This window comes from Streptopelia decaocto, assembly GCF_964273445.1.
Source record: "Streptopelia decaocto genome assembly, chromosome: 5".
NCBI lineage: Eukaryota > Metazoa > Chordata > Aves > Columbiformes > Columbidae > Streptopelia > Streptopelia decaocto.
Window position 1 is genome coordinate 24,881,642 of NC_138659.1, and position 24,429 is coordinate 24,906,070.

The window sequence follows — 24,429 nt, forward strand, 5'->3', positions numbered from 1 at the left end:
TCTTTCAACATTGTGTGTGAAAAAGGCTTTGAAAATACAAGGAAAAGACATCTGTGCCTACATCATTGCTCTTATAATTTGGATTCGTATTTGCTATCAGTTGATATAGGTGATGAAGGGACTCTTGAATACTTGTATATGAATGATGATGCTAAAGAGCCCAGTTAAGTTCCAAGCAACTGTTGCTAGACTGGCTCAGCTTATGAGCTTGAGTACAGTGCAGCTAATCAGGGTTGGGAAGTAATGACACGTTTCTCTGGCTGAGCTTTCCAGTACATAGAAGTAACCTTGGCAAATGATGGAAAGCCTGTGGTCCAACCCAAACACAGCTGAGGCAATCTGATCTGACCTTGCCTGGTTAAAACTGTTCTATACTGGCAAGTCTGTAGCACCTAACTTTAGAAATGGTCCCAAACCAAGTCTGTGGATAGAAACATCTTCAAACTACAGAACAGCATGTGTCTGGAGCTAAATACTGTAATTGTTGTTATATTCTATTGTGGCCCAAACTAACATGGATATTTGCCTCCCCTTCTTTCTCCATCGTGTCTTTTAATAGTCTTGGCTACTCATTTAAACACCAAATCATGTATGGTATCTTTCAGAATTTGGGACCATTTTTCCTAAAAAATAATCACCATGCAGTGAAGTCTCAAAGAATGTAGATGTCACTCCTTAGCAGTTGTTCTATGTCCAAAAAGACAAAGATGAAGTGCTGGAAGGGAGGGGACTAGCTGAGGAGCCGCAGGGCATACAGGAGCAGAGTGCAGATTATTGGAAAACAAAACCAGGAATTTTTAGGTTAAGAAATGGAGAAGTGTGTAAAGGAGGAAAAAGAAAGGGGAGAGGAAATTCACTAGAAACTCAGAGGAAAAACAAGTGGAAGAGGAAGAAAGGGACACTGTGGTTTTGGGTGTCTCTGAAAAATATACACAAATGAAGAGGAAATCCTTTAATGACCCTAAAACTTTCAGTAATTTTCCGTGAGTGCATTACAAAAAACTGCAAGTCGCAAAAAATCACTTTCGAAAGCCATTTCTTTTTTCATTGTTGTTTATAGAAGTACCAGAAATAGAATGGAAATGCCAGGCTGCTCATTCAGACACCAGCACTCAGGCTGGTGTCTTTTCTGGCTCTGAGTTCTGGAAAAAAATTAAGGGGCATTCTCTAAACGTAATCTACACATCTTACATGCTCAGCACAAGGTTGTTTAAGATGTACTTTCACCATCTGCTTAGCTGGTGCACTTCTTTTGGCCTGTGCATTGTTCTGAAGGGAGAAGAAAATTATAAGCATGAAGTGGGAGTGCTCAGTTATCACCTAATTTTATGCGTTTGCAATACCTTTTCTGCAGATTGTCATTCAGCTGTCATCACCAGCTGAAAGCAGCGGCTTTGATGATGACGACATGGAATCAGGTGATAATGGATTTCCAGGGGACGCTGATGAGGGAGATGTTACTTTCTCAAGCTGGCCTGAAATAGCGGTATGTTACTCTTGGGTTTTCACCTGGCAATACAGAAATGCCTGTTGTAATAGGTACTTCACATAAATTACATTAATTGTATAGCAATTAATTTGTATTTTAACACATTTCTTCTCACTTCTATTTCTTGTGACTCACTTGAAGATTTGCCCTAAGTATACGGAACATGGGTGGGCCTGTATTGTACACTTCAAATTTGTCCTTGTCCAGCTGCCACTCCTGCATCAGGATGTTATTGTTTTGTTTTGTTTTCATTTCAGTTTAATTGCACACTACACCAGCCAGAGGATGACAGAGGCATATCCTGGCCTCCTGAACCACACATCACCAATGTGACCTTCAACATGGAGCTGTACAAAACAGATCTGTTCCTTGCTCCCTCTCAAGGACTCTTCTCTGTTGCTGAGAATGGGCCAATATATGTAGAGGTAACAAACTGAAAAAGGTTTTCAAACTAATGGAAACATTTTGCAAGGCCATGTACCTGGGCCAGGTCTGTTATTGTCAGTTGAAAGGTCTTGTTATGCAGTTGCTTTAGGCAGACAGGTGGATACTTTGGCTGCAGAGAGCAGAAGCTGTGGGGTACGAAGGAGGACAATGTTTGGGGTCAAAACCAAAGAATTCCTACAAAATGGATGAACTACAAGGTGAATTGGTCATTCTTGCCAAATCTGCTTTTCTGTGCAGAACTTGAAGGTGGTCTCTGAGCTCTTGCTCTGAACTGGCATTTCCTGATGAAGACTTCAGGGTTCATTTTATTGGGTAATATGGCTGAACCTCACCTGAAAGATATAGACATGCAAAAAATGACTACAAGTGTCTTTCTTCCAGACGCTAGTGTTCTTGAGTTACAAAGTTAATACAGGTTTTGATCTCTCTCCAATCCGCTTACAAACACCAGTTACAATCCTTTTGAATGCTGTCACACAAGAGATCTAACAGCTCTAGATAAACAAGGCCAGCAAAGTCAACACCCAGGTACCTTTGACTTTAGGTGCGTTTTGGACCTGGTATTTCCATGTATTTCAAACCAATACAGTCAGTGTTTCTAAAGATGGTCATGTGAACAGAATTTTGAATTTTTCAACTAGCAGTAGGCATTAATAAGTGCAATATTAGCAAGGAAGTAGTAACACTAGTTTATAGATTAGCAACTCATGAGTGGTGAGCTATGGGTTTATAAAACCAGGAAAAGGAGCAGATTGATAGATGTGCCATGTTTCTCTTGCCCAAGTTAGTTCCTCTGTGAGCCCACACTGCACATGATAAACACAGCGGCCCATTTGACATTGACGCAGTTTTCTGCATTTTTTCAATGTTTTGGGTCTCTTCCTCATTTTCTACTCGGTGAAAAGTACTTAAGACAGTTGAAGCAAAAAGAAGGTATGTCACACTCAGTTAAGAATATGTTTATAAAAGACACGTTATTTTTTTCATTTGGATAAAACCGGCTGCTTCCTTCGGCAATCTGGGTTGAATCCCCCTGGCTTCAAGCCCTCTGGATTTGTCTGGTTCTGGAGCTGTTTATTCAGACAGATGTTCTGATTTCTTTATTACCTGTCCTGGCAGAAGCCTCTTTTTTTCCTGTTTCTTCTTGCACAGTGGAAAATCTGTATCAATTTTGAACTTCTGTGCCTCCATTTTAGCTGTTACATTTTTGTTTCTGTTTTGCTTTTGTTATTAAAAAAAAATAATTTGGGTTTTTTTTTGTCTATAAATTGCTTAGGTCAGAAACTGTGAGAGCTCTTTATTTCCCTTTTCCTTCTCTGCTAAAACTTTTGGGGATTTTGTATTTGAGTCTCTTGGCTTTTTTTTCCTTTGTTCTCGAGTGTCATTTTCTTACCATATTTTTGTCTCACCTCCCTCCTGTCGTTCTCTTCTTTCCTTGAGATATCATCCATCATTTTACTTACCCAGTGGTGTTTCACGATACCGTAGTATGCCAGTCCTTCTTGCCATAATGTATTTTTTAACTAGGTTGCACCATCAGCTTTTTTACCTGTCAGTATCTGTAGCCTGACTTTCATTCATCACTATTTATTTCTGGTTTTTTTAAGATGATGTTCTTTCTTGCTTAGATGCTTCAACACATCCCTTCATCTCTAATTTGCTTGCTGCTCATATGAAGGAGAGGAAAAAAAAAAGAGAAATGCCTTTATTCACTGCACAACTCATAGCATCCAAAAATTTCTGAATAAATTGCAAGAAAATTTGGCACGCCCTTCTTTAAATTGACATGCAGCACGTATGGATTAAGTACACATTTAAGGCACATTTCTTCTAAGAGGGAAATTATTTCTTGTGGAACTGTTTTCGTCAGGCAGTGTTAATGGTTAGGCCCAACACCTCTGTTGTTTATTAAGAGCGACATGCTTCATTTGTTACAAATTCCATTTACATTCTTTTCCTAATTATTCTGTAGCACTTGTTATGCGCATTTCAGTCCAACTGAACAACATCAGTTCCCTGGAAATTTGCAGTCTTAGTTATTCTTCATAAAAGAATATGAATGTCAGTGTTACAATAAACTGAAAGGATCATTTCACAAGAAATTATGGCTTTTTAGAGGCTCCCCCGCTCCCCCAGTCCAGGAATGCCACCCACACGTCAGACCATGACCTCCCCTCTGCCTCTGCATTCCTCTCCTGGCTGGGGGTGGGTTTGCTGTTGTCTGTTGCTTTTGCTTTTTGTTCTTTTACACTAAAGTTTCAAACAGATACAAGGACGTGGAGTTAATAATTGAGTTCCCTGCAGCTGCGTTCGAGTCTGTGTGTCTGAGGGATACACGGCCACCTCGGGTGGCAGCCGCAGCCATTAACGCCGTGTCTGATCTGCACCGAGTGTTTCATCTGCTGTATTTGTGCGGGGTTATGCTATTGAACAGCTGCTGGTTTTGGAACCAGAGATTTTTCTGTCTCTGACAGTCCACCCTTAACATTTAGCCTTTGAGTAGTTCAGATTGGAAGTGGCACTGGAAAACTCTTTAAAAAAATGTTGAAAATGTTAATGAAATGTGAACTAAAAATGTCATTTCTGAGATCTTACTGTCTCTTTCTTTTTGATGCAGGTGTCTGTAACTAAAGCTGACAGATCCTTGGGCTTCGCCATTCAAACATGCTTTGTTTCCCCATTTTCAAATCCAGATAGAATGTCTGACTACACCATTATAGAAAACATTTGTCCCAAAGATGAATCTGTTAAATTCTACAGCATTGAGAAGGTGAACTTTCCAATACCACATGCGCAGAAGGACAAAAAAAGGTTTAGCTTTGTATTTAAACCGATGTTCAACATCTCACTGCTCTTTCTTCACTGTGAATTGACTCTATGTACAAATAAAGACAAAGACACTCAAGGACTGCCAAAGGTCAGTAATTTATTAAAGTCCAACCTTTTGATTTAGGTGAAAATAAGATATATTTTTGTCTGAACTTTGAAGTGAATAAATGGCTTTCTGTGGAGTTGATGTAATGAACATGGTATCTCTAGGATCAAGATTTTAATAGATAAGAGTTATGATGCTATGCATTTTCGCTGCATAATTTACAGTTTCTGTTTAAATTGAATTAGGTGCTTATGTGGGATAAATAGAAATTCCTTTTTATTACACAAGTGGTTCAGATTTATCTTTGCTATCCATATCCAAAGCACAAACAATGTTAGCTTTAATTTCCAAAGACATGCATAATATCAGATAATATTGTGATCTGATCGTTACAAAAGAGAGTTGCCACATTTTGCTTAAAACTAATGGAAATGGCTGTAAATTAGTTGATAAAGAACATGTTCTAAGAATTTTGGGGTTTATACACGTACTCCTTAAAGTGTCTTTTTTTGAAATGATGATTTGTCATTGTTGATCAGCACATATGTTGGTGGCTACAGTTTTGGCTACGAGATTTAAAAAAAAAAATCAAAAATTAAATAATTATTACTGTTTAAGTTCAGTAGTAACACTCTCATAAAGGTTAGAGGATCCTTGATGAAGGCAAAGGTTGCATCCTGAAACACAGCTAAGCATTACCTTTGTCAGTATGTTACACAGGCGTTGTTTGGAGGTTCTCCCCCTTTTTTTTTGTAAATAATATAGGATAAAACTGATAATGAGGCAACTGTGCAGCTGGCACAGCTGTCCTGGCAGAGAGGGGGATCTGAGCTCACACGCTGTTTTTCTGCCCACAGTGCATTCCTCCTGATGAAGCTTGCACCTCTCTCAATGTGGACATGATCTTGGCCATGATGCACAACAAGAAAACCTTCACCAAGCCCCTTGTTGTAATAACACATGAAGGAAAACTGGAAGGTATGAAAATGAGCTTGAACTGTTCGAAAAAGCTGTATATATATATATATATTACGTTGTGTAGCATACAGTACTTGAAATGCAGGAGTATTCCAGGTATTGGCATTGTATAATCTAGTGGTGATACTGTGTTTGTAAAGTGTTATTTGTTTAGACGTTTCCCTGGCAGCAATCATCATGGCAGTTCACTGACATTTTTTAACTGTTCTTATTGATCTCTGGACATGTGGTTTTGCCAGGCATTGAGAAAGGAATACTGCACTACACAACACCATGGGTTTCAGAAGTATGAATATAGCAGTAGCACTTCAAGCAACTTCTTGTTGCCCAAGAAGGCAGCGCTTTCTCCCTCCAGTATAATTTCTTTATTGTGCTTTCAAATATCTATTTAGGAATAACAACAATGAAATTACAAATTACTGAGGATGCTAAAGCCTGGTAAGTCTGTAAAGCAAAGGGGTGGCTACCAGAGAGAGACTCATTAGATTGTTGAACTATTAAGAGCAAAAGATGAGATACACAAAGGTGTCATGGGGCTTGTTTGATTATGTAATCTTCACGGAAAAAAATGGTTGAAGGAGTTGGAAAGGCTGAAGAGCATTATGAGATACTGGTGAATGGCATGATGAGACTGTACTCTCACTTAATAATATGCCCTGTGATGGGAAATAAGAACTGTTTTCACTGTTTCATCTAATTTTAAAGTTTTTTCTTAGTGGATCCCTCTGACAACCACATCAGTCATGTTTTGATGCATTTGTAGAAGAAAATATATTTGCATTTTTTCTTTTTTATTAGCATGGGAGCTTAATTACTGGCTTCACGTGCACATCGGAATCTTCCAATTGTGTCCAAAGGCTGTTTGAACTTTGGAATGGTTTTTGGGGAGCGTGCTTTTTAGTCTTTGAATGATTATAAGTACCATACAGCATTGTAAAGGGACATAAGCAACAACTGTTTCTATTTAACTCTGCAAATCAGCTAATGTTTAGTTTGGGGTTTTTTTAGAAATTTGTTAATACAGATCAAATCCACTATGAACTAAAGGCAAGTATTCGATCTGCCAGTGTGGTGCAATTAAAACTGTGTTTTGGGCCTGATTCTGCACTTTCTTTTTGCAAAGCTCTCTTTTTTTCAGTGTTTATTCCATTGAAAATGAGTAAATCCTGCAACTGAAGTTCAGCTTTCAATAAACAGACTTGTACTCTGAGCTCTTTTGCCCTTCCTATGTGTGGAGCATTGTGCGCAGCTCCCGTCTCGGGCTGCGCTCAGAATGTTGTCTTTGTCAGAGGCACAAGGTCTTAGTGTGCAAAGATGAGCTAAATTTATAAAGATTAGTTACAAGACAACAGTGTGATATTTTGTTGCATTGTGGGTGATTTAGTCTAATTGTGGGGTGCGTGGTGGAAATCTCTCCAGCATGGCCCAGCTTTCAGCCGTAACACAAAGTGGCACATTAACAACGAAGCTTTGCTGGTATGCACTTGTTCTGCAGTGAATCAGGTAACCCCTTTCATAAAGCCAAATGCCACTGGTGGCCAATATGTAAACCTAAGATTAGGAGAAGAAATTATATCGCATTACTGAACAGGAGAATTTACATCTCGGAGGTGGTGTTCTTCATGTACTTTCATGTGAACAGACCAGCTCTCATTGTAAAGCATATTATTTAGGTTACTGCCAGTGGATCTGCTCCCTCACCCAAATGAAGAAGTAATGCACTTGACGTTTGAAAAGTCAGAGCAAACTGGTCATTGCGAAGTTGTCATGTTTTTATTCAGACATAAACTTATGGCTGTCATTGACTAATAGAAATCACAACTCTATATCTAAATGAGAATAACTGTTCCTCCCCTCCTAATTTTGTTAGTTATTTGCAAGCTCAGTTGCTTATATTTTTGCAGTAGATCCCAATGGAAGTGTCTAAAATCTAACTCCATGCCATGTTCTTTCCCTTTACATTCCTGCATTGCACACATGCTCTCTCTCCCACTTGAATGAAAAGCGTATTGATGTCCATTTAAATGCTAGGAGATGCGTGTTCTTCTCTTGAAATAATCTATGGATGTCATTGTTCAGATTTTTGCTAAGTGTGGAAACTAGTTTATTATTTCTACAGAAAGAAGAGACAGGCCATAGAAAAGAGGTCAAGTGAGCAGGTAACAAGTGCCTCTATCCCACAAGTGTATAGAAAATCATGATAATTTCTAAAGGCTGTCTGCTGATATTTTTAAACTAGATGCTTTTCCTGAACCTCAAGGGTTTCCACTGCTTCTGTGTTGCTTTGAGCAAACCACATTAAAATACATGTAAGAACTGGTTGAGTGGGAAGAATTGATAATGAGCTACCCACCCTATCATTAATTAGCAGACTTTATGTTTTCTGTAAAGAGGATAATGACAGAATGAGCATGGAAAATTCATTCTCCCCTCAGCTCAGAAGGCATTTTCTTGGCACTTGGGCTGTGCTAGTGGAGTGTTTGGACAGTCTCTTAGTGCCCTTACCCATGTTTGTACTGTTCAATGCCCCTTGGTTGCAGCCCAGCCCTCCTCGCAAATCTTACATTCAGTTGTGCTTTGGCTGTTTTGTGCTTTTGATGACTTCCCAGCTCATTTGTGCATACACACACCTAAACCCCCACACCCACGCAACCCTCCACGTGCTCACCTGTTTCCTAACTACTGTTCCACCTGTTTCCGGCCGAGAGTGACCTGGGAGAAATACTTGTGTGTTAGAACAAGTGATAATAATGCAGTTTAAGACTAAAATGTGAGTTTGGATATTGTAGGCACATGTGTCTAATGATCTTATAGGATATTGCTGGCAGTTCAGTGCTGCCATTTGGGTTTTAGAAGTTAGAAGCATAGTCTTAGTTTAAGAATACTTTAAATAAATATGTTTACGTAGCAATTAAACTTTTCAGTTGCTAAAGATTCAAAAACAAGTATTGGGACAATGCCTTATCAAATCCTTTTACAGCTGTTGCACCGAACACACTCAGATATGCCAGAATTAAAATGAGATCCCTGGGTTACTGGGCAGTCTAGAAGCAAACTGCAGCTAAGCAAATAGATCCTCGGATCTGAAGCCAGAATCTCTGGCTCTTCTGCTTGAGGTGGCATTCTTGGAGAAAGATAAGAGAAGTCAGTTAAGCAAAAGAAGGGAAAATTCTTCATTTCTTAACACATGTTTACTTGTCTCTTTCTGTTACATGCTGATAATGATGATGATATTTGATATTCTTGCCAACAATAATAGCTTTGATACAATAGCTATGATCTTTTATTTCCTATATATAACTAAACAAAACAAAAAAAGCACCCAGCTTCCAAAACAGAATACCAAGTGGGACTCAGGAAAATGTGTGATTCAACATATATTGGATAAAGCAGTGTGTATTGTGCCATAATAGTGACTTTAGAGGTGATAGCCAGTGTTTGCTTTTAATTTTTTTGTATGCGTGAGATTTAGCATGCTGGTACCTCCTGTTTGTGATTAGTGAGTAGTTAGATGAATGTAATCACCTTAAACCAGCCTTTGCAATCTATGCTCTTTAAGAGCTCCACATTCAGCAAGCCAGAGTTACTGCAGGTCAGACCTCATGACATGTGGGTGGGAAAGGTTGCAGCGTACTTGCCAGCAAAACATATGATGCATGAACTATATTGTAGATACGTTCCCCCGAGGAATGATCAATGTATGAATAGAATTTTTCTGAGCTGAGCAAGATTATTGAATTCTGGATGGTTTTCCTGAAGTTCCCACTTTGTAAAAATTACAATAGATGTCTTTCTGTCAGATCAGATCCTGAAGGCTGCTTGCATGGTTTGTAGGCTGTATGTGGAACACTGATTAATGTTTTCTGGTGTTGGTTTGTTTGTTTTTAAATCAGATTCGTCTCTTCCAAAGCCAAATGTGAGACAGCCACGTAAGTAACTCTTAAATCAATCTCTTTTAAGCCTGAAACTTTTGTCTAGAAAGTATTAGATCAATGAAGAAAATTATCTTCAAGCTTTCTGAGTGTGTGTGTGTGTGTGTGTGTGTGTGAAACTCTGGGACAGAACAGAATACTGACTGTATTGCTGATTGAGAGATTCCCATCAGCATTTAGAGAGAAGGTCTGTGACCTTTTGTGTATGTGAAATTTGGGAAAACACTGTGGAGAGTCTCATCCTCAGCAAGTTCATTTGCTGCTGTGAGGAGTGTGTGTGTGTGATTTCCCTTTCTCTGCTGAGCCCCGGCCTGGGTTCCAGCCGCGATGCCGCAGGGCGCCCGTGTCCGACTGCAGCCTCGCTCTCCCCTGCACCGCAGCTGCCACCGCCCTGTTAGTATGGAACCAGCACTTACAGGTCGTGCTGTAGATGAGATCACTGACTTGATATGGTTTAATTTCTTTGGGTTTTTTATGTTGCCATGGCGTAGTGAATTAACTGGGATCAATTACTGACCCAGGAAGGGAAGAAAAGGAGAGAAGCAGCACTAGATGACAATAATAAACAGAAAAGCAAAGATGATTTGCAGCCAGAAACAAGAATGAATGGAGAAAAGGGAAGGTTAGAAAAGGAAGAGCAAAGAAGGTTTTTTTCCTCTGCTCCTGTCCCTATGTCTTTGGGACCAAATTTGCTCAAAATAGCGAAAGGAATGGGAAATGATTCTTCTGCCACTTCAGCCTCCATGTGACTTTCTCCTCTTCACTAAGTTTCCTCCTTAAGAGGACACTAGCTGATGCCTTGTGGAAAACAACAGTTGAGTTTAGGATAGTCTTTTCTGTTTGAATTTAAAATGACTCAATGTGGCAAAAGGAATCAGAAATACCCTCATAGAAATGAGAGAAAAAACTGCTAAGCCGTTATCTGTCAGATGTTGCCTATGCAGACTTGGTCACAGGCACTCAGGAATGGGTCCTGAAGGCCCTTGCCAACAGGACCTGCTGGAGAAGACATTTGTCAGAAGAGGAGAAGGGGAAAGGCTCTCAGGAGCTGATGGGTGTCTGTAGGGACATCTGCTGGATGCAGGAACCTGTAAAGTGAGGTTGGTTGTGTTTTGAGAACTGGAATTCCACTGAAGGATACTACTGAGGAGATCCAGTCAACTCATTTCCTGGCCAGCTTAGTCAGTAAAATGTTTTTAACTGTTGTACACTGAGAGACATTAAAAATACTGAAACTAGAAATCAATTTTGTAAGAAGAAATTTCCCCAAAAGAATGATTACTATTTTTTGAAGTATTTCTACTCACCAAAAAGAAAAACACAAAAGCCCAAAGTTTCTCTATTTGGATAGTTAACATTGGGGGACAATACATCCAGGAACCAGATGCTGTTACCCTTGAAATGGCGCTGCAAAAGGGCCTCTCCCCTAGAAAGTGATTTCCGCGTGTGTGTGTGTGTATGGTTCTATTTTTGTGTTCTGGAATTAATTTCAGTTATTGAAAGCATTGCCAAATGTGAAAAACAATTGTTTCTATTTATGCTTTTGCTGACTTTTTGCTGGCATCTCTTCCCTCTTAACAGCAGTTCCGTTCTCCACCTAGATTTCAGGCGGAACTTGCAGGAGATATAGGGGAAAGTTTGTTTGAATGTTGGGGCATTTAAATGAAAAGCATCTTTTGCCAAAAATCTCGACCTTTATAGAACACATTTTTAAGATAAATGGATATTTAATTGAAAGCAAGTTATTAACAACCAACTGAAAAAGCTTCATTTTTGCGACATTTTCCAGATTTGGGTGTGCTGAGCTGGGGTTTTGCTTTGTGATGTGGAACAGTTGGTTGGACTGAAGCCAGTCTCTGAAAGCATCATTTCTGTTTCCTTGATGCGAATCTGCTAGTCTGTTCCTTAAAATGGTGCTTAATTACCTATGAATTTTTAAAAAAACTTTTCCATGGAAGTGTAAGCGTGAATGTTTGTAAAATGGCATTTGTCACTGGAAATACAAAGTCCTTACTATACGTGTTTACCTTTATAGCTGTGTTCTACGGTCTGGACACGCTGACTGTCGTGGGCATTGCCTTTGCAGCATTTGTAATCGGAGCCCTGCTGACGGGAGCGCTCTGGTTTATCTACTCGCACACAGGTGAGTACGCGGGCTCTCGCAGAGCTCGGCGCAGGTCCTGCCGCAGGACGCGTGCTGTGGTCTGAGCTCCTGCAGGGTGGGAGGGAAGGAGGGAGAGGGGCCAGCCATGGCCATCCTGGACTTTTCTTCTTGATCTCTGTTCTTACTGGGGTATTTTCCAGCAGCTCCTCCCATGAGCCTGTTGGCGGATATCGGCAGATTGGTACCCGCCCTTCCCTGAAGGGAGGTGGTTACGCTTACGAACGTGGTTTAAAATTTGCTAAAATGATTTTAAACATGAATCTTGAAAACTCACCTGGGATATGAGTAAAACTGAGTATTCCTGGCTTGTGTGTTATCATTAGTAGCATCTCTGTATCTCAAATTTGGTTAACAGTTCAGTTAATGGATACCTCTTGGTGCCCATATTCCTTTTAAAAAAAATTTTGCAGTTAATAAATTAGGCTGATGTGACTGGGAGTGTGATCAGTACAAGGAGTGGGCCAAATGACTAAGAGAATGCTTTATTTGCATAGAAATATTCTGAGTATAACTAGACTTAAAAGTGTTTCTTGGACCTTCATTACACACACTTTTTGCCCTAATTATTTACTCCTCCGTTCTTCAGCTGTTACATTAAATTGGTAGAAGTCGTGCCTAATCTCATTTAATTGCATCCAGCTAAATAACCAGGAATGTGCCTGGACTGGTGCAGCCTTTATGCATGGATCGTTTTTCAGTATCTCCTCAGAATTTTTTTCCATACTAAACTAAGCTAGCAGCAATACAATAGTGTATTGGAAGAGGAGGGAGTTTTGAGAGCTTTTTCTGTACATCTGCAAGGTGGTACAGACAAAGACTGGGCACTGATGTGGCCTTGATTTGCAGCGTCTGAGTTTGACTGCTTGTGGATTACGGGCTATCTCAGGATCCCTGCAGCACGCTGGACTCTCAGCTACTTCACTTTTGACCTTACAAGACCCTGCCAAGTTCTCTGGGAGGTGGGGAGAATGTGAGGTCAATTACTCCAGACCTGTGCAGCTCTGGAGCACTGGAATTCTCCCCTAGCCCACTGCAGGGGTTTTTCAGCATCTAAAACATCATGGAAGCTATTTAGGAGTGACAATCCAACCCTGTCAGGTCAGAGCTTCTGTAAATATTATGACCAGGAGCTTATGTTAATTTGGAAAAAAAAAAAAAAACTGTGGGTTTTTTTTCCAGTTGGCAGTACAACAACGTTGTATAAGCAGTTTAATACTTCTGAATGTATCAGCTGTGTATGAAGCTTGTTTGGAATTGAGACAAATGTGGAAAATTTGAAGGTTGTGATAACATGTATAAATAGTATAATTCTGCTTCATATACTACTGAAACATTGTGGAATGAAAGGAAGTGCAATTGCAATGAGTAAATTAAACTAAGAAGGTAACTTCCAAATAGGTAACCTTTAGTAACAAAAAATTAAAAGAATTGTTAAATGAATATTGTTGGTCCTGCATTTGTGAAGTTTAATCTCCGTTCATATACAGAACCATCTATAGACACATGTTGTGCGTCAGAAGTCAAGGAACACTGCGAAGCCAACATCATAAATCCTTCAGCAACAACAGGACTTGGACCAATCCCATTAAAAGAATTACATTAACAAAGTACATCAGTCATAGTGACCACATACAAGTAGTGGAGAGGGCGGCTGCGCTCTGGCTTTGTGTTTGAGAGATGAAAGTAGGTGGAGAAAAAGGCCAGAAAAAAGTAACAAATGAAAAGAAAGAAAGGGGATGTTTTAACTCATCAGGTCAGAGAATCACAGAAATGATAAAAAATGTCTAGAAAGTTATCTGGTTCCAATTTTCAAAGGATTTCGAAAGTGAACCTATGTTGCTGTGTACAGGACTTTTCTCTGCATAATATCTTGTATCTAAAAAGCACGACTTGCAGCAGAGTGCAGTGAGAGCTCTGGCAGGGACCGTCCCTTAGAGGACGACTGCTGTGGCAGACAAGATAATCCAGCTGCACTGGAAACATTTTAGAGCTGGCTGCAGACTTTTAATAAAATAAGGAGGGGAGAATTCATGCATTGCCGAATTGTGTTCTGAGATCTCGTTGCAAGTAGCACTGGGTTTCTAACACATGATTTAGACCAAAGGTTGGAAAATATTAGTTCAGTCTAAACCTGTGTTTTGGTGATACTCAGAGCATGGGCACAAGCTACTGCTGGTGGAGGATGGCGGCTTGGGGTGTGTGAAGTAAGGTTATTTTTGTTGCTGTAGTGCTATACGCAGTACAGCAAAAGGCCACCTTTTTGCTGGTAGTGAGAAGGTTTGATGATGCACTTTTGTTGGAATGTCTTCACTGGCAAACTCATTTTAGCATGGAGAAAGCTTTATATGAATGAGCTCTTTCATTCATCTTGAAAGGCCATTAACATTAAAACCTCAAACAATTGATAGCAGAAAAGAACTACAAAATAAGTAGAATTTCGTCTCCAAGTATTGAATGAGGATTGTTGTTGTTTTGTTCATGTAGGGCTTTTGCTGATTTCGGTCATGAAAAAATTCTTACAAAGTGTAAAAATTGTGGTTTAGAATACTCTAGATTCTCTGAAACAATTCAGCATGGAGTATAGATCTCCGAAGATACACAGGTAGCAGGAGAAGAGAGGGGGGAAGCTGGATTATAGCAACAGAGGAGGAGTTTTAGCTGACATTTTTGCAAAAGGACTCCATACTATTGATCCTTTCTCCAGTCAATTAAAGGATGAGAGGTGGCTGAAAACTTTTCACAGCAGTGTTGGTCCTGCCTAGAGAGGACCCAGGAACAAAGCAGCAGAGATTTGCCACAATTAACCATATTTACCTGGTGAAGAAGAGAAAATCTTGCAGTGTGCATGGATGCAGAAACCTTTCAAAGTCTAATCATATAAATATCTGTTAATTTAATATCTATCTTGATAGGGATAATTGGCTATATTTATGAAGGGACATGCACAAGTCTGGTTAGTTAATGAGACTGCTAAACCAAGTGAACTGTGTTAGAGAGACCTCAGTCGCTTCATTCTCTTAGAAAGCATGCTTTCCTTCTCCAGGCAGCATTGCAAGTTAAGAGGATAAAATGTTCCAAAATCTGAGAAGTTAAAAGTGTCCTTCCTCCCCCACGTCTCCCTTTTTTTTATGGGATCTGATTTAAAATAAACCAACATAGCAACCAATTATATTTGGCAAATGGAGATAGAAAAGCAAACATTCAGACTTCCTGGACAGGGAGTACAGCTGGCAGCTTTCCTAAGTGTGAATAATAAAGTGCATGTTGTCGCATTCAGATGGGTAAAAGCTTGTTTACTGTCAATAGATGAAACATGTCCATTTTGAGCAGTTCTGATTCAGTAACATGAGATACATGAAGCTGTTTACACAAAAAAGACAGATGGGGAATGCCTTTTCAGTGGTAGTTTATACATTTCTTTACATCCTTTTTTGTGAATATTCTTTAAAAAAACTTTGCTACAGATTAGCTAGGTGTTGAGGAAATAAAACGCAGGAAGAATCAGCTGGTCCAGATGTATTTGCTAAGCTGTGTTCATAACGTCACCATGATTTGGGTTCTTTTTTTGTCCTTGAGGACACTGAGAGTTTGTTATTGTTCAGCAAGTGATTGTGGTGTATCAGAGCTGCTGATCGTGCTCTAGAAATGGGGTGCTGCAGAGGTGATTGAGTTACAGCAGAGGGGAGGAGGCTCCCATCCCAAACTGAAGGGAGGAAGGCGAAGGTGCTTCCACAGATGCTTTCCAGAGGACCCGGGAGGAGCAGAGCGACCGCTTCGCACTGCGGCTCTGGCACTGCGCTTGTCACTTTGCCATGAAATAAAAACAGCATGTGTTTAGCTTATAAATGAATTTATGGTTAAACGCATACAGATTGCATTGACATGCCGAGGCTGACGCAAAACTGTGTGCAATCATGTGGTTTGTGAACTGGGTGACAGCGGAGCTGCGGGGAGGGGACTGGGGGCCACGCTGGGGGAGCCCCGCGGCCACCCTGGCTTCTCGTCCTGCTGCTGGGGCTTGGGCTCCTGGCTCGCTGCTTTCTGATGTTTGTGTTAGCCTGTTTTGTTTTGGTGAAAGGGAGTTTGCTTACCACTGCCTTTGTAAATATATCCTGTAGTACAAAAGGAAGGAAGACTTGTACACAAACAACTGGAGGAGAAGGGAGCAAGTCAGGAGGGGAAGGCATCCAAACAAGGCTTATGAGAGCTTTTACAGCGTGATGACACAGATGCTGATTTTATGCATCTTATTCTTATGGCTTGCAAAGCTGTTTCAAATGCAAGTTAGAGCTGAAACTCGATTTATTTGCAGGTTACTGGGGGTAGATTCTGACCTGCTACACATGAGCAGAAATCTGCTGCTCATGGACAAGCTAAGTAGTTATTTCTTACACTGGGAAAAACAGAAACAAAATCTGCTCACAAGAGTAAATAACTGAACTGAGTGCTGAATTCAAGAGCGAGATCCTCACCCTCTTTTTAAACATTTTATTGGCCTCTTGGGCACTGTGGTTTAGTGGTTTAGTTTGTTGTTTTTCTGCCCTGTCCCGTCCCTTCTTTCCTGCTCATTCCTAAACCCATGGGGTGTAAGGCAGGAGCTGCATTGCGGGGGCCCTATGTGCACTCTCAGCTGTGGCCGCGGTGTGAGCCAGCAGCAAACCTGCTGGTTTCCATTACAAAGAGCACTTGCAACCTCTGCTGTGAGAAATCCCCAGACCTCGCGCTTGTTTGTAGCAGCCCTCTGAGTACCGAGCAGCCTGCAGAAGGACACGTTCTGGCCCGAGACACAAAGCGTTAAAGGCAGTACTCCCGAGGAGCTGGGGGCTCTGGCAGCTGGGCAGCAGCGCGGGGGGCACGGGGTGTGCCAGAGCAGCTCCTGCGGGAGGAAGCTGCCTCATCCCGGCCCTGTAACCCTCTGGATGCCGGCAGTGCCTCCAGCCTCCAGCCTGTCACTGGAGCAATCACTGGGGAATGGGAGCCTTACCAAATCTGGAGCAGGGAAGAAAAATTGGACTCTGCAGACCTGGCCCATGGTGTCAGGTTTTGGATATAACCTAGGGCAATGTGAAGCAGGAGATCTGCGTCACTGTAAAGGAGATGTACCAGCCTTTGATTTTTCTCAGTCGTTCCTGCCCACGATCCGGAAAAACATTTCTGCCTTCTCCTTTGCTGGGAAGGCAGCTGTGCCGGTGCTGGTGGCCGCGGCTGCTCTGCAGCTCCAGCAGCAGCACTCTGTCCCTGTCACTGCGCTGAGGTCACAGGTTCACATTCTCTGAGATGAGCTCAAGGGAGGAGGCAGCTGCAGTGCAGGTTATATAAACTTAGTCTTGCCCATCTGTTTTGCAGAGACTATTTTGTAATATTTCTAAGGTTGCAGATTTGAGCGCTGTAACTTGAAAAATGCCACAGTTATGGTTTCCTACACGGCCTCATTATGATCTTTTGGGCATTCACTTAATGGCAAAATGTTTAATTCCATGCTAGTTGAGAGCTAGATTTTTTCCATAGGATCCCAGCCACAGGTGCAGAAGGGGTGTGAGAAGAGCAGACAAAAAATCTAGGTTTTTTTCAGGAGCCATAAATCCAGCTTTAACTCCTAGTGCTTGATTTGGTAATCCAAATAACAAAGAGCTTTTAATTTATCATCAGTAAACAATTAACAAGAAACAGTGAGGCTTGTTCTCACTACAGGCTGTAAGTGCTACACATACTGTGGTAGCTATAGGGGAACTTCCTGCAAGTTATATTCTGACTAAATCAAGTCAAGTTTGCAGGGTAGCCTGTTGTTTTTCCACACAAAGAAAACTGGCCATGTCTCAGGATGTGTGGTATCCAGCTGATTGAGGAACATTGTCTTCAGCTCTACTTTTAGTAAATATACTGCTCTATGAAGTGGCATTAAAACTAAGCCCTGCGTTTCATTGGCCTTTTTCCATGAAATAGCAAAGCTATAAAGTGGTCTGAGTCATGTAACAGGACCCATTTGAGTGACAGCTGGAAACAGAAGATGGACAGTGTCTATCTTGACAGTTTCCATCAGCTCCTTTTAAAATGCTTAAGAAAACAAGAGTATTATTTTTCCCACGTGCATAGCAATGCTAAGGTGCCAAAGTCTAGTGACATTTTCTGCTTGAAGTCTGTCACCCAGCATATTCACTGCATGGAAATGCAAACCACCAGAAGAGGCAGACTGGGAAGGAATGGGTTAATGTTTTCTATGTCAACTAACATTTTCAATTTTCCTTCTCCCAACCCCACTTTTTCTGTCCCTTTTCCCCCAGGGGAAGCAGCGGGAAGGCAGCAGGTCCCCACGTCCGCGCCAGCCTCCGAGAACAGCAGCGCAGCGCACAGCATCGGCAGCACCCAGAGCACCCCTTGCTCCAGCAGCAGCGCCACCTAACCGGGGGCAGCGCCGCGGGGAGCAGCGCGGGATGGCACAGCGTCAGGGGACTGGGTGTGGACATCAGCTTTTTGAAGTTAAAAGGATTGGTTTGGTTGCTTTTGGAAAAAAAAAAAAAAAGACTGATTTTCTTTTGGGGAAGCCACTGTGTGTGAGTGTGTATATGTGCACACATTGCATGGGTAAACGCAGCCTGATGGATCTTCTATAGCATGTTATGCTACATGTGACAAAGCTACTAATTTTACAGTACTGCAACCTGTTTTAGGGGTCTGTGCGCCCTCAATGTGAAATCTATGCCAGTTTGGAAAAATGCTGCTTTGTCTATATGACTTTTTTTTTTTTTCTTTCCCTAAACCTTCCCATTGGCACAAGGTATTCATTAAGGGAATTCAACAAGATAAGCAGAACAAAGATGTTCTTAGGTCAAAGGATTTCTATTTGTCTAAGCAAGAAAGCCTCAAGGTCAGATTTCTTTGGTTAATAAGATTTTATTACTTCAGCTATGTTTAGCCCTTTTGAGTAACCCTTGTTTTGTTAAGCTTACAGCTACAGCATCTCATTTGCTTTCTGGTTGTATTTGCAGCTTCAGGTTTGTTCCAGGTATTTTTGTTTTAATATGCATTGATTTGCTAATTGGAGAAGAGCACACTCTAACATTCCCTTTCTTGTTCTCTGGGCCAAAGCTCTTTAATAAGAGATTTTTTTTAATCTACTATACCAAATACAGGCACACACAAATGTTAAGACAAATAATGTTCTTGTGCACTAACAAAGGTGTGTGTGTACCTTTAATGGCAATGTCTTTATGCAGATAGATGTATACATAAGTATACAGAGCCTAACCTACCACTTTAGCAATTGGAAAATTAGCTCAGCATTTCTTCCATACATAAAATATATAATGCATATACATATGTATATATAAAGAAAAAAAACAACTGTCTCTTTAGTTTATAATAGGTAGACAGAGGATTTTAAAAAGGTGATTTGGTTCTAATCCTCTATCTAGCCCAAATTCCCTTTGAAATAAGAGAGAGTTTTGAGGGCACAAAGAATGCACAGCAGAGATACATGTGCAGAATACTGCGCATCAAAATGAAACTCTTCTCTTAAGGTAGTTGTGCAGTGATTTGTGTAAAACTGTGTATGAATATCGCAATTGGATAGTCCCAAAGTAGTGTCAGAATATGGAAATGTCGGAAAGGTACTAAATGTCACAGCGTTTTTTAGTGCCATTGCCATATCTTGACCTTCAAATTGATGCCAAATGAAAAGAACACAAGACACTTTTAATATGTCATTGTTTGACTGTTATGTTGCCACTTTGTAATTGTAATGTGTTCTACTGATCCTTCTCCTTTGAGGAAAAGTGAGCATTGTTTTCCTCTAAAAGTGAGATGAGTAACTTTCATTAATTTTAGTGAAGGTTATGTGTTTTCTACAAGAGGAGAGGGGAATTCATTACACTAGAGTGATAGTCTGCTCTGAAGTCTGAGCTGCAGATTTCTTTTGCTGATTGTACACTTGTGCCTTGCTGATGCCAGGATGGTCTAAGTGCAAGATATGCAATCGATGAAGTGCCCAGGATCAGGTGGAATATTACTCACTTTAAAACAAATCTGTTACTAATCCTGCAAACATTTATGCATATGAGTAACTACACACCTCGCCCTTGCTAGTAGAAGCAGATGCTCAACTCTACACGTTATGACTATTCTCAGAGTCTGTGGAGATAGTCAGTGAATGGAGTTACACACTTGAAAAGTGCTCGGTGTTACCAGGCCAATGAGTGCTCCTGGTGACACAGACAGGACTGTCACGGAAGCGTAGTTATCCCATGCGTAAGGGTGTGCAGGATTGACTCTGTTACGAGGTGTCGGGAGGATGAATGTGCTACCTGTGTGGTTGATGAGAAAGCGCTTTGCCTAACCTTCAGCAGAATGTATTGTATAAGCATATTCTATGTGTAAAGTCTTTAAAGATGTCTTCAAAGAAGACTAGAGTCTTTAAGTTCAATCATAGCTATATTTTACTACATTAAATTTCTGTATAAAGATATATTTAAATGTTTTAGATAAATGTAAGTTACTCTATATGAAATGTTTAATTTCAATTACTGTGAAATTTACATATTTTGTAAATGCTTTTCCTGGTTTTAACCCTTTCCTTCCTCAGATATTTTATTAAGTAGTTTCTCATAGGAAGTATTAGATTTGGTTGTTGGGATGGACAGGTTGAAAGCTTTTTTATGTAAAATAGATAATTGTATATTTTTGAGAGATACATGCTGCATTATCAATGTTTTTTTATCAAAAAGTTACTCTAATTTTAAAATAATTTACAGATTTATATTTACTGTTGGATACACCAAAAATATATAAAGATCAAAGATTCGATTTGTTGACTTGTATTTGAAATAAGGTTCAAATTAACTGAACCTGCTGTACTCAGCTATTTAATTCAGAAAGGTTAATCAATCTGAATTAATTGTCTATCAGAGGTTACCAAAAGCTGCATGTAATTACTTAGCAGATGGAACAGCCATTTCTGCTTCAAGAAAGAGAGAACCAGACCCGGGCATTCCCAGTCACAAATGTAGTACCGGGCAGCAGCCATTAAGCTGCCCGCAGGCCAGACACTGACACACCGATCGGTTCTGCTGTTACCGCGGCCGTTCGTGTCCGCTCCGAGGTTCTGTGGGCGGTGTGGTGAGCTCCTGAACGCGTAACTGCAAAGCCAGCGGTTCCCTCCCTGCCAGCCCTGGGCTCGCTGTGCTGGGCTGGCCAGCGGGACGCTCCTGTGCCGGCAGAGGCCTTCAAAGGGACAGGCTGGGTGGTGAACTCCAGAGTGATGGAATTGACCGTGAAGGAACTTCTTACATGACAATGGGAGGATTGGGCTTAAAAGGGACACCTTCTGTCTGTAAAAGCTATTAGTAACGTACTTAAACTCCAAAGTAGACTGCTTGTTGTGTCACGCGTCGTCTAATCACTAACTCTAACCTTTTACAGCATTTGGTTTTGGACATTACTGTGTTTATGTTTCAAGAAGTCAGATCTTTGTGTGTTAGGCTGGTTTTGTAGCATTTTCCACGTGGAAATGGATCTTGCAAAATGTCTGTAGATGCTGATGATTGTAACCTTCCCCCTGCCCTTTTCTAACCATTTCTGTCCTGTATGTACCGTTCTTTCTGTTATGTATATCTACCTCATGCTTCACAAGAAGACTGTACTGTTGGTTGTGCTGACAGCCCTTCATGTGAGGTGACTGTTCTGCCCTGTTATTGTTTGTCATTTGTGGGGTTGTTCATACCATTATCAGATCTTTGCTGCCATGTTCCTACCAGTTCCAAATGCAATATTCTCACCTTTGAATAAATAAGTACATTTCTTTGAGATCCAAATGCAGATTTTTTTTAAATCAAAGAATGGGAGAAATTTACTTGTTAATACCTGTGGCCAGTCTGAACACCCCATTTGTATTTCATATTACATTCAGTATTTTGGAGACTTGTGGAAATGCATAGTTGTACAGTTTTGATAACCACAGTGTCATGTCATCTTAGTCTCTTGTGCATAATAAAGTATATATCAATTTATTAATAACTGATGCTGTGATTCATTTATTTGAACACGTAGAGAGCCAACAGCAGTAGGTCAAGTTCTGTCTCACTGCTGTGTCCTCGTGTCCCATAAGCTTCAGAGGGAATTGCGTGTGTTGGGGCAGGGTTTGGTTTTGAGTGACCACCTCCACTTTCTCCTTTCTGTGTTCTTTTATCCATTGACTTCGGTCGGCTTCTCAGTATCATGACATCTTGCAGAAACCAATAGATAAATATAGTTAAATGCTGCTATTTTTCACTCTAATTTCAAGTCCAAAGCTCTGATCCTGCAGACATTCAGTTGTTGCATGTCAAGGCACAACCTCAGTCCCATCCTGCACAAAGCCTGGCTTGAGCAGAGTCAAGCCTAAGAGTGTGCTGTTGTTCCTTTGGCTGCAGGTACACGGGAGACACGTCAGCAGAGCTGAGGTGTGTTTCCATCACTGAAGGGTCTTCCTGTGCTAGTGCAGATAGTTTGGCCATGCATCAGCAGGGCAAGGATTGGGGTGTTTACTGTGCTGCTTATTGCTTTATTTCCTGTATTTCATGTGCAAAATATTCTTTATAGGCACTCTGGGGGAACCAGCCTCAGCTGGTTATTTCCCTGGGTTATTCAAAGGTTGTGGTTATTAACTCACAAAAGAGAGTTCCCTCAGAAAGGTATCTAAGGTATTTAATGATAAAGATTCCTTCAGTAGAGAAAAGGCTGTTAATTAGAAGCAGTCATAAGTTACATGTTGTCTATGACTTACAACTCACAGAGGTACAATAGATTTATTGTTTCATAACAATCACAGTTCAGTTTTTTGCATTAAGACAATCTTTTTCCATTGGAAATGAGCTCCGTAGAGCTGACTCTCATTGTGAAGATATTGGAGCTGTTCTTCGCCTTAAAGATTTGTATTTTGACTGAAACATGGTGTAAAAGCAGGATCAGTGTCTCATATGAGGAACTAATTTTAAAATGCAATTATTAGCCAACAAATTTTGATATATTTGCATGAGTGTTTTTAGACATTAAGAACTTAGAGTCTTAACCATATTACAGTGTAAGCATCAGTGATATGTGTGTGTGTGTGTGTCAAGCATTTGTGAGTGAAGCAAACACTTTGGAGATTCAAAAAAAAATACCAAGTGCCAGTTGCAGAAAAAAACATTGTCCAGAGCTCTTCCAATTTAAACAATTAAATTTATCATAGTGTTCTTTCCAAGACAATATAAAATGAAAATGAGCCAGTATTATGATAAATTTTCACAGCTGTCACTTTGTAATTGTGAAGCAGATATGAGGCTGGAAGTCTTGTTTGCACCTCGGTTTTTGTGCTGCGTTCCCAGATCTCCAGCTCTAGACTGCAAACCCGTGTTCATTTGCACTGTTTGAATTCTTTGCGTAAGAAAGATCAAGTTGCATCACTTCACCTACCCTAAGAACATTGCGGCTTAAATTACGTTTTTATAGTCTCTCATTCGCTAGAAGTCTTCAGGGAGTCGGTGCAGAACGTCCAGAAGATGATGTGCACTGAGGCGGCTCCGGCCCTGCTGTGCAGCCGCTCTCGCCTGCCTGGCCTTTAGTTCTGTGCTGCGCTGCGGTTTTGCCGTGTTCAGGAAAAGTATATAGAGGAGCTGGTTTACAGATAGCTGAGGAAGAAAAGCAGCACAAAAGTATTACTCTTGCACTTTTTAAAAATGACATCTTTTTTTCCCCATTCCATTATTTTGGCATGTATATCTGTAGAATTGGTTAAAAAAATATTTGGGTGGAGTCTCACTCTGCTATTACTTACCGCTGCTCGTAAACTGCCAGCTCTAGTAAAGAACACACTGTACTGGCAAAAAATTAAAACCATATTTTAAATATCACAATATTGAGTGTGAAGTAGAGAAAGCTGATAGCATTTAAAGTTGCTTTAAGTGGCTCAGCAAACCCACCCTCTGCTTTGTCAGCCTTGTAAATTTTTTGTGGTATGCCTGCTAAAATCCAAGTGCCATCCCTGTGAGTAACTGAGGTGTTCCCAGTTCTCTGACCGTTTGACTTCCACATTTGCTTTGTGAATTGGGTGAAAGGATCAAAAAAGTTCCCAGTTTGTCCTTTAGCACAAGCAGGCTTATCCCATGGGGTTGTAAGAGACTGGGATGCAGGGAAAGTCTGTGCTCTACGCGATATTTTTATTAGTCCGCGATCCTAAAAGTGATTAGTAACATTAGCTGTTAAGAATTAAAAATAAACAGTAAGATTTAAGAGGATCATGCACGTGGGGCATTTGCACCAGGAATATTTAGGTTTTCATAAAATTTTTGAGTGCCAAAACATGTCATAGAAAAATTAAATCACTGAAAGGAAACTATAAAGTAACATGAAGGAAGCAGTTTGAAAGTGTCTGGAAATGGGAGGCTGAAGACTCGTGCCACACGTGGGCCTGACAGGGGCTGGAGCTGGCGGGGTTCCAAGGCCACCACCGGCTGCCCTGCCCTGCCCCTGGCACGGGGGTCGGGGTGGGACAGGATCCAGGGCTTGGGGCGTTGTCCATCCTTGAGATATG

General features: G+C 40.8%; 1 protein-coding gene across 2 annotated transcripts in view; it reads left to right on the top strand.

Moving 5' to 3' along the window:
- The window catches only part of TGFBR3 (transforming growth factor beta receptor 3), a 116,304-nt gene extending 94,411 nt beyond the window's left edge, over nt 1-21,893 (top strand). For both annotated transcript variants that reach the window (XM_082054368.1, XM_082054369.1), the window contains exons 11-17: nt 1,355-1,486; nt 1,747-1,914; nt 4,554-4,853; nt 5,669-5,789; nt 9,683-9,718; nt 11,757-11,864; nt 18,167-21,893. In XM_082054368.1, the coding sequence (XP_081910494.1) occupies nt 1,355-1,486; nt 1,747-1,914; nt 4,554-4,853; nt 5,669-5,789; nt 9,683-9,718; nt 11,757-11,864; nt 18,167-18,285 (984 nt within the window). In that variant the 3' untranslated portion in view covers nt 18,286-21,893. The remainder of the gene's footprint in view (nt 1-1,354; nt 1,487-1,746; nt 1,915-4,553; nt 4,854-5,668; nt 5,790-9,682; nt 9,719-11,756; nt 11,865-18,166) is intronic.
- The last annotated feature ends 2,536 nt before the right edge of the window (nt 21,894-24,429 follow it).